This window comes from Coffea arabica, chromosome 11c, assembly GCF_036785885.1.
Source record: "Coffea arabica cultivar ET-39 chromosome 11c, Coffea Arabica ET-39 HiFi, whole genome shotgun sequence".
NCBI classification, from domain to species: Eukaryota; Viridiplantae; Streptophyta; class Magnoliopsida; order Gentianales; family Rubiaceae; genus Coffea; species Coffea arabica.
In genome coordinates this window covers 39459289-39470296 of record NC_092330.1, presented here as the reverse complement: position 1 = coordinate 39470296, position 11008 = coordinate 39459289, and the positions used below count along the sequence as shown (strand labels likewise).

Genomic DNA, 11008 nt, shown 5'->3' with positions numbered 1-11008 from the left:
ATGAATAATCCTAGTTTCGAAGGAGCTTAAAGTTGTATAATGAGATGGAGAAACCAAGCATGAAGACCTCAAAAATAAAAATAAAAAAAGAGTAGAAAACTCAAATTCAATGGCGAAATCTAACAAGATTTTTGTCTTCGTGTTTGCTAACATATATAGTGATCTTGGATTATTTTATCCTAAGAAAATACTTAACCAGAAATATGGTTTTAATAATCCGGTAGTTAACCTAGCTAACACTAAAGACTCATGGCACCTTATCTACAGTTGAGCTCCAGAATTCATTTTATTCTGCAATCGTAGAACTATTAAAATATAGCGGTTACTCAAGTACAAGGAATCATACTATTTTACACCTGCGAGGGACCGTTAGATGGTATTGAGGAGAGAGTATAAGTAAGAGGTGCCGAGTTCAAAACCTTTCACGTACACTTAAAATAAATTAATAAAAAATAAAAACCATTTTGAATATGAAGATAATCAAGTTAGGCAATGTTTATGCAATCATATTTAGTTCCTGGGCTATATTTGTTGTGAAAAATTGTACCCTACTTCTCATTGGAAAACATATTTACATGCACGTACAACATTGGTTACAAACCAAAGTAGATCTTGGAAGGAGAAACTAGTAATTCAGCAAAACAAGCAAGAAAAATTTTCCCTGAGAAAAAAAAAATAAATAAATAAATCTGAAAATTTACAGGATTTGGCTCGAGATAAATTAACATGAGCTTTTTCCAAATTAGCGAGCCGAACCAAGCCAAGCTCGACCGATGACCCAACCAAGTCATCTAGCTGAATATAATGCCAACCTCAGGCAATTGAGCCAGGTCAAGCCTAAAATTTACGGCGCGGCTGGAGCGAGACTCAGATGCAAATCCAACCCAAATGCTTCATCAAAACCGGGCCCATCATCTGCTCTAGAGAACCTACTCAACGAGGGCCCATCATGCCTGCCATTGTGGGCCTTGACTTGTTGAGGCCCTACGCTCGTCAAGCTAGAATCTCCTACACTGCCAGCATACGATGCGCTCCCTACACCTCTCCCAGTCGTGGAAGCCGGAAACACGCAGCCGTGGGACACGTGGAAGGGTGGGGCGGCGCGTGGAACATAAACCCACGAAGGAGATGCTGGAGCAGCAGCGGGTACCACCACGGAACCAGCCGGAGCAAGGAGGTGAGGCGGCGGGGCAAAGGCGGACACTATCGGGTTTCGCATGTATGAAACAGCAGCGTTTCGGCTTGCTTGCATTTGCGCGCGTTTCAACTGTTGCCTTTCCTTCTTATGAGCGTTTTGATGGCCCCCTAGAGCTTGTGAGTTGGCAAACTCCCGGCAACAATATTGACACTCGTACTTCCGGCCGTCGGAGGCCGGAAAACCCCCGGAATCCGGTGACCCTGATGGTGTTTTAGTTGAATCCACCTCTTCTTCATCTGTCACGTTGAAACCAAAGAGTTTTAAACGTCCATTATTACTAGGTTTACTTTGATATTCTAGCTCTGCCATACAACTCAAATACAGAGTATATATGCTTGGATAAAAGAGACAAAGATGAGATGGAGAGAGAGAGAGGGAAAAAAAAAAAAAAAAAGAAGAAGAAGAAAGAAAGGGTTAAGGTTTGGAGGTGAAAATGAGACAGCTAGGAGCAATTAAGGAAGGGGATAGAATGGAAAAATGGAACGATGTTGGATTAAGCCTTGAGGAGTTTCAGGGGGATGTTGCATGTGTGGAGGGGTATTTATACAAGTTTAAAAGGGTTTAAAGTTTTGTTGTGGGAAGTAAGAAATAAGGATAGATAAAGAATAATGAGAGAGAGAGAGAGATGGTTGCGGACATCCCAAGGAGTGTAAAATTGGGAACACGACCCTAGAACACTTGGGGACCCAAGGGATTGCACTTGTCTTTTGGATATTTTCTAATCCTATAATCCCATTCTGCACTTCAACTGGTGTGAAGTTACGAGAATGCCCTCCTACGAGGAGGTCTTGCTTGTTGGGCTCCTTTTTTTTTTTTTTTTTTTCCCTCCTTTTCATTTGTGGTGTTTTGGGGGGGGGGGGGGGGGGGGGGGGGGGGTTGTGGGGAGGAAGAGGGGGGTGTGGTAGGTTGGAAGTGAGGGTGATTTTTATGGCATTATTAATTCTTTGTTAAAGGACAATTTTACTATAGGGTGTGCTTTCGAGTGATTAGATGATTTGGGACTAGGGTTTAGTAATTTTCTTCTGATGTGCTATATTTAGATGTTTAATTAGTACTAGTACTAGTAAATTTAGATGTTGTGGGCGCGTAGAACTAGGGTTAAAGAATGTGATGCATGTGAAACTTGTAGGGTGGTTGATCACCCAAATGATTGGATTTGTACAATGTTTTGGGTAATCAGTGTTTTCTTGCTCTCCATTGCTCAATTCCACACAACAGATGATAATAACTTAGCTGTTTATCACTGTCTCTTGGTCAGTGTAGAAAATAGTGAAAGCTAGATACCAATTTCATCATCACGGAAAATACAATGATCCCCCTAGAAATCATTGAAAATCCATAAATAGATATTGGTGCTGGTCTACATTTTAATTTTATCGTGGGGAAATAGTGCAAAGAGCATGATGGGGAGAAACAGGAGCTCTTTGGGAAATTAGCTCAAGAGATTCTTGAAAGGCCTTTTTAAATCTCAAATCAAGAAATTCATTTTTCCCCCCCAGTTTTGGATAGCATAAATGATTAAGATCCCCTTCCCCTGAAATTATACATCCAAACACATGTACATGGTTTTGAATATCCTTTAAGAAGTCACTCATGTGTTTCACAAATTTGAAAAGATTATCATTCTTCTTCCAGATTAATTACTTCCTACCTTATATTTGCTGTGATGACAGCAAAATTGAATATAGCCATATTTATTAAAATTAAATTGGATGGAATTTTGAGTCACTAGGTTGAAATTTTTGTCCTAGAGTAGTTCTTCTATAGTCATTTCTCTCCGGTGTAAATAAGAGTTTTGGCGTTTAAAACTTCCTACTTACCCAAAAAAAAAAAAAAAAAAAAACTCTTCACAAGTTTTTCGTTATATTATTATATAAGTTGAAAAATCAAAATAGCATTTGGCAAGCTAAAGCTCTTTGACATTTTTTCTTTCGAGAGCAAAAAAAAAAGAATTAGATTTTTCTTTGGACTTTGACATTCTATCTTTCATGACAACATGAAACATCTTCGCACCTAGATAATTACATCATAAAGAATTCTGATACAGAGGGTTTCCTCTCTCATCTTAAAGGGTTTCTTTTTTCTTTCCTTATTATTAAAATAACGGGTCTCTTTTTTCTTTCCTTATTATGAAAATACAGGATGCGGATCTTGGATAAAGTTTTTTCAAGTACAAAATTTTAAATTAATGCATGAAAGTAAGAAGTGTAATAGATTAGATCCTACTTCATATGAGCATGTTCAATTATCACATTCTTGTGGTTAAATATGTATCCCGCAATATTATAAGCTAATGGATGCCTTAAGCTAAGTACTAGATAACCAAAAACTACATTTGAGCATTCCAATTAGAGGTTGACAAGTTCGCATAGGACAACAAATCATCTATTAAAATTCAGCTTCTGAGTCCTCTGTGTCTTCTGTTATTATCATAATCCTGAATTTGGATACATATGGTGGAACGACCCCCAATGAGCTACCGTGATGCCCATGTCTCTTCAGCTGACTCCACTTTGTGATTCCAACTACGTGCTGCTACAAAACTCTTAACATAGGACTGGTAGGAGCACTTTATACGATTTCATGATGATAAGAATATTGTCACATACTGAGATTAAAATATGCACTTCAAAAAATTTGTTGTGCATGTAACTTTACTTGTTTACAAGACGAAGTATCAATCCTAAGTGCATTTCTGCCAAATGTATCCAATTATATTTGCAGCAATTACTTGAAACCAATGCTAATATATTTTCGTCTTGCCATTTTTTCAGCAAAGATAAAAAACAAATAAGTGAAAGAAATTTAGAAAAGATGTATATGTAAATACAAATGAGCATACAGACAAACATACATACATACATACATACATATATATATATATATATATATATATATATATACACACAAAAGCAAATTTCAGGCATTATGAAATCCAACCATTTGTAATCTGTAGCCATAGCACGAGTGTAGGGTTTTTGTTTTTTCAAGAAAAACACACCACCCATTTAGGGTGTGTTAGCACAACACCAATAATTTCAACAGAATCCCTCTTTTTGGATCTCTGTTTAATTAGGGTCACTTTTTCCTCATTTCAATCAATGAATGAATGCTCCAAGACGAGTTCTTGTAGTTTAATTCTACAATATATGAGTACTTTACCACAATCTCTGTTTCCTTCCATTGTATAGGCTCCTCTATCGAAAACTTTGCACGCCCTTCAGATAGCACACACACCCCAGGATCAAACTCTTAAATCTAGAGTTCAAATACCATTTGTTAGCACAAAAAATCACGCAGTGGAAGTAACATTAAAATTTTATGAATAATAAACAATAAGAAACACACGAAAGGAAACAATATATTCTACTTCAATTCATTAATTTCTTTCAATTACAAACCTAGGACTCGCTCATTAATATTCTATTGTCTTAGACTTCGTTTGGGAGTTGAGGATTTGGACAGAAAAGAAAGGGAAAGAAGAGAAAGTTTAGTTTTCCTTGTTTGTGAGTTTTTAGTAAAAAAGAAAAGAAAGGAAAAGGGAGGATTCAGGAGGATGAATAGTAGGTACGAATTTTTCTTCCAAATTGGACAGAAATGGAGAGAAAGTTTGAGGAAGCTTGTGAAATTCTTTTAAAATACCTATTTTATCCTTAAAAAAATTTTGAACAAATATTTAATGACTTTCATATCCAAAATCATTCTACTAATTCTTAAAACTCCCAAACAACATAACAATCCCTTTTTTTCTCTTCTCTCATAACTTAAGTTCCCCCCCTTTTCTTTTCTATCCTAAACTCCCAAACTAAGCCTTAGTAAATTGTAATTAATCTCGCTCATTTTTTTTTATTGGAAGGATTGAGATGAATAGAAAGATTCTGCTCTAGACACATAAAGCATTGCTGTTTTTCAAGTTTAAATCTTCCTTCTCGCACAAGATTATTTGTGGAAAAAAGTTAGATGTCCTTGATTCTAATCTCCTTGTCCCTTCTCCGCTTTTTAAATCGCATCTTCATTCTATTTTTTTTTAAAAAAAAAAAAACTGGAAAGAAAAGGATTAACCCACATCTGAGAGGGGAGAAAAAAAATCAAAGCAAACCTGATCTGTGGATGTATATATGAATCAATATATTGTCATTTGTTGAAAAGTCTACTTAATTTCATAACCAAAAAAAGAAAGCCAAATGAAACTTTCTTGTTTCCATGAATTCTCAACACTCATTTTCCCCTCTCTTTCACTTCAACAGTACATTGGCTTAAATATCAGGGCCGACACGCACCAACTACCAATCTCTCTCACTTTCTCTCGGTCACGAAACCTAATTATCATACTTTGCACTAAGTCAAAACATCCCATGCATGCAGCCTTACAAGAGTTTCCCTAATAAAACCTTCCATCGATCGTCTCTCCCAACTCAGTCTCGCAAGAATATGATGGTTAATTACCCTGTGCAGCATGATTATCTAACCTCCTGTACATCGAAGATCTAGCACCGTCGGCCAGGCTTCATCACCTCTTCATGGCCCACACGTGTCGCTATCAGATCCATCCCGCGTATCTAGCATTATTCATATGTTTCACATTAATAACGCTCCGCTTTTCACTCTCCCACTTATAACAGGTAATTCCTTTTATTCCATAGCACATAGAGTAGGTCATTATTTTTAAGTACAAAATCTTTGAAACTAATTTGTGGGATCATCAAGATTTTAATCGTACATGGCAAATCAAGAAAGAAAAAAAAACCCAACAACTTATCATTATTCGTTTTTATCCTTTTTTTTTTGTTTTATTATTCTTTTTAATTAACCGGTTAATTAATCTACTTATATATCTAGATTATTTACTATTTTGTCGCATTGAAAATTAATTTGTACCACAGAATTACGGGAGTCCGACCGTATATGTATATAGGTTTATTATATACGCAAGATGGCAGCTGTGGGATTAGAGTCAACATGGGAAGCTGTGTAGAAAATATATTTATGTAAGAACACACACACACACACCCCAACACACACCAACACACACACATATATATAGATATAGATATATACATACATAATATATAAATATATATATATAACTTGTTTGGAAGGATATGAATGTTCAGGTGTTGCAACTTAAAATTTGGTCCTACCATTACGTGTTGATGATGAATTATTGTTTAGGATGTTTGCGTGATTGACGTTGAAATCTATATTGTTTATGGGTTTCTTAGCATAGGAGAGATCTCTCCGAATCTTACTAACTACATATGCGAGAAAGATAAAGAAAGAAGAGAGGAGAAAGGTGGCTTAGAAAAGCATAGTTGTATTAATCAAAAGCTCTTCCAAAGTCTTCACCACAACTCCAAACATGTCCCACCATTGTCTCCTTTCTTCTTTCCGACTGTGTCTCGCATTGCGTATCTTCTTTCACTTAGTCAAATTTTTCCATTTAAGAAAACTCCAATGCCTGATGCATCATTTCTTTTACTTTTGGCGAAGAAAGCTTATACTCTTTTTCGACCGTTAGATTCTTTGTTTAATTAGTCATGATGATTGCTTGAGGCGTTTAAAGCAAGTGGAGATATAGTCAATCCTCATTTCATCTCAAAACAATTTGGTGATCACCACCATTTCTTTTCTTTTCTTTTTTTTTTTGAAAGGAACCAATTAATACAAGCTTGATGCATATATTAAAATACTTTCACACAATAACTTGCATATCATTGCATGGCTTTTTTAAAGGGGGGGGGGGGTTTTTTAATTCTCAAGCCGCGCCTGAGAACTGATTTCTTTTTGTTTTTATTGTACTACTAAACAAACCCTGCCTCATCGACATAAATACAGTCTCGAAGTAAAGATTATATAACTCATGGACGGCAAGGAGAAAACCCTCATTTTATTAGCATTTAAGGTTTGATTGATTAAGTAAAGGAATAAAAATGAATGGAAGAAGCAGTTCTATGCCACTACTCGATGCCAAATTCAGTGCCAATTTCATTTATCACGTGATAATAGAAGAAATTTAAATAAATAACACGTGATAAATTAAATAAACAGGATACTTGGCATAAATATAGAAATGACACTGAGTTGTCACTGAAAAAGTGACACTGAGGATCCCGTGTGTGGAAGAAGTGGGAAGATTAAGAACGAGCAATGAAGAAAGAACTACAGGGAAAGGTATATTATATTAAGCCACATAGTATTAAATAGCGCATCCATGCAAGAAATTAATATACAGTTGTCTATTCTAATCAGTAGTAGTTTCACAAACATCGTCTTCGTGAGTAGCGTCTAATACTTGTACGTATGTAATATATATATATATATGGTTTTGGATTGCAATATAGAATGTATTTCAAGAAATGATCCAGTGAATTAGGTTCAGATATAACAATACATGTATTCAATCGTACTAGAAGAAGACAAGTTACTATATATATATATATATATAAATGTTCTGTAAAGTGAATTCAGTACGTAATACCATACACTAGTATTGTTTAAGATGGCAAAGTGGTGTGCAACGATTCATGCATCATGTTAGTGGGGTCAAAGAAATGGTGGTGTTTTGTAGCCCTAGGGACCTGAAATTATGGTTCTAGATACAAGACTTCATTAGATTATCCGGATCCCAATCTCATAAGTTTTCAAAATCTAATACTAATTAAACCTAACCAACTTTTTGCTTTTCATGTTGGATCCAATGATTTCTCACTTTCGTTGTTTCATCACACTCTCTCTTGGGAAGATTACAAGTAACAAAGCAAGAGAGGTTGGGCCACTATAACCCGCTATGGGGCTCAAGAAGTTGGTCTGACTCATAAAGGAAACATGGTGAAGTGACCTTCTCATCTCATCAATTGAATCTGTGGAGTTGTCATATTCAAAAAGTTGGGGAAGAGACTAAAGAAGAGTTCACAAGAGTTGTTAAGACTCGAGACCCTTTTGCAAGTGGTGGCTAAGTGAAAAAATTCACCCGTTTTATTTTATTTTTTTGGGTGCTTGCATGAATCAATGATATGATGATGGATCAGTTGTACACTTCATTGATGGCTTTTCCATCAAGAAAGTTGATGTAGCAGGACACGAATAGGTGCAGTGGCGGGTCAAATTTAGAGTATACTACTACTACGTACGAGCTTGAAAAATTATGCCCTGATGACTATTGAAACTCGATCTTATTAGCTTAGTTTCAAACTTCAGACAGTGAAACTTGTTGGCCGGATTCAAATTTGGCGAGACACGCTTGATCAAACCTAAAGTAGGGTAATCATGTCCGGATAAGTTGGTGCCCAATTAAATTCGACTGCAACATCAAACTTTGACACCCCTCAACCTAGCTAACTACCTCAACCTCAAGCAGGCTGTACGTATACAGTACAAATAATCGACAGTTCTTGTGATGGATGAATCATCATCATCATCATCTAAATTCTAATCTAATTAATGCCATCATCTTAAACAAAGCAAAGAACACATTTCTTGTGACCAGCGGAGGAGCAGGAGGAACTGAACAAAACAAATACAAAGCTTGTTTGACATGGTAAATTGAAACATGCATGCTAGACTTGAGACTTGAGGCTTGAGACGTACTTGAGATCGACTTGAGACTTGAGAGAGCAGCGGGTCAAGTCAAGTGGCTCTAGATTATATAGAGCTAGCTGGCTCCATGAAGACTGGTGACTGGTGAGTGAGTAGTAGGAGAAACCAAAAAGAGGAACTGAGGAAGAGCAGCACATGGTTCCTCCATTGATGTAGGGAACCACATGTGAAGTTGCAATCCATCCGAGAGACTTGGTTACTACTTGGGCCAAACAATTGGTAGGTAGGACCCGTATCACATCGGCCGTGTTGGGACCACATGTGCTGCCTATGTGGTGGTACAGGCCCCACCAAAGACAAAACCTCGTCCTTTCTCAAAGTTCAATCTGATACACACAATTAAGTATGTGGAAGAGCAGGACTAGCTCTAAGTATGGAGTAGCATGTAAACTTGTTCATTGATTTCTTGAAAAAGAAAGCAAGCAAAAATTGAAACTAAACTGATTAAGCAAGCAAAAAGCGTCTACTGACTAGTGCTAGCATAGTCCAATCAACTTAACCTCACAAATTCTGCTGATTCCTTTACAACTGTCCTTAAACAATGGGTTTTCCTCCTTGTGAATGGTTTCCACCATCTAATATTAAACACTTTTAGGGACCCTAATCATGCTTTCTTTGTTGTTGATTGAAGTGATGCCAATATTATCATTTAAGATCACCCGAATCGCGCTACGGCCCACCCAAGTTGTAGTTATCAAGGAAAATTAACCAATGAAACATATTATTTTATGTATTTATAAACACGAGATTATTTGAGACACGATCCTGTCATAATACAAACTCCATTAACTTTCTAATCATCTTCGTTCCCTTTTGCAACCATTACTTTGGAAGGATCTAAAAAGATGAAAGGTAATCCCAAATTGTGACTTAGTTTTCAAGTTGCAATCCCTTTTTTGGGATATGTTCAAAGTATATTTAAGTAATCCCAAACATTGTGGGTATGACTCGATATAAGTCCCTCCATGTATTCCAAGTGACACTACCTACTTCCCCTTTTAATATAGTATAAAGTTTTATGATGGGTGGAGTTAGCTTTAAGTCATGTGAATTGTGAAGTGACCTCCCTCTTCACTATCTAATGTATACATCTCCTTCTTAATTAATGCAACCACAACCATGGAGCCTGAAGGCCAAATTGCCGTCCAAATGTCAAGCCCTTCTTCAAATGCATGGCACACCAAAATTCCATTCCGCTTCAAAATGAGGATTCATTTTTTTTTTTTAAAAAAAAAAATCTTTTGTTTTAACATTGTAAGTGGTGAAAGGATTCGAATTTGAAATCTCTCATTTACATTCTCTCCTCACGAGCCATCTAACCCCTCTCACGTACAGCTTACAAATGAGATTCTTTTCTTTTACTAGTGTAAGTGAAAGTATTCGAACTTGAAACCTTTCATTTACATTCCTTACTTCCGAATCACCCAACCTCTCTCACATACACTTTGAAAATGAGATTCTTGTCTAAACAAAAGAACAAAAAAAACCCTTCAACAATTTTGAGGACTAAACACAACATCACGTAAAACTCTATGCCTCTCTTATTTTGGAGATAAAGAAAGAATTATAAGAAAATTTTCAAATAAATATCTTAAGGAAAAATAATTTAAAAAAAGAAAAAGAAGAAGAAGTTTTTTTTTTTCTCCCGTGAATTTAGAGTGGGAATCGGTCAACCAGTGAGACAAAACAAATGTGCTTGGAGTCGCCAATAAAGTAGACACTTAGACGGCTACATAAACACCACATAACATGTAACGCAGCCACATTAGTTGGGAGACATCTGCACATGTCACACACCTATTAAATTCCTAATCCTGATTTCTTTAATTGGATACTCTTCTCTTTTTTTTTTTTAAATCACTATAGTTAATTGTACAATGTCTTTCGTTTCTAGACGTTTTTCCGACACGTGGACAGGCTGCCGTCCACGCTGTACATTGCACTACTTCCTCTTTAACCCGACTTTCCATGTCATGCCACCGAATTATTAGTTTCTTCCTCCTTTACTTTTCTTTCTTTTTGTAAGATTTCATCCCAAAAAAAAAAAAAAACTCCTATTCTTATCAATATTTTATCAAGAAATAGATACGGAGCTGATCATACAATCATGGTTTTTCTTGTTATTGACATAAACGAAATTTTAACTAAAAAGTTCTCTTAAAACAGCACTACTATAGACAAAATATTTTCACGAGAATTTTCTCTGTTCAGATA

General features: G+C 36.2%; 1 protein-coding gene across 1 annotated transcript; it reads right to left on the bottom strand.

Moving 5' to 3' along the window:
- Nucleotides 1–527: 527 nt before the first annotated feature.
- On the bottom strand, nucleotides 528–1804 carry LOC113716561 (zinc finger protein GIS3-like). The gene has a single exon (XM_027240946.2). It carries the CDS (start codon nucleotides 1505–1507, stop codon nucleotides 845–847), a length of 663 nt encoding a protein of 220 aa, XP_027096747.1. The 5' UTR covers nucleotides 1508–1804; the 3' UTR covers nucleotides 528–844.
- Nucleotides 1805–11008: the final 9204 nt, after the last annotated feature.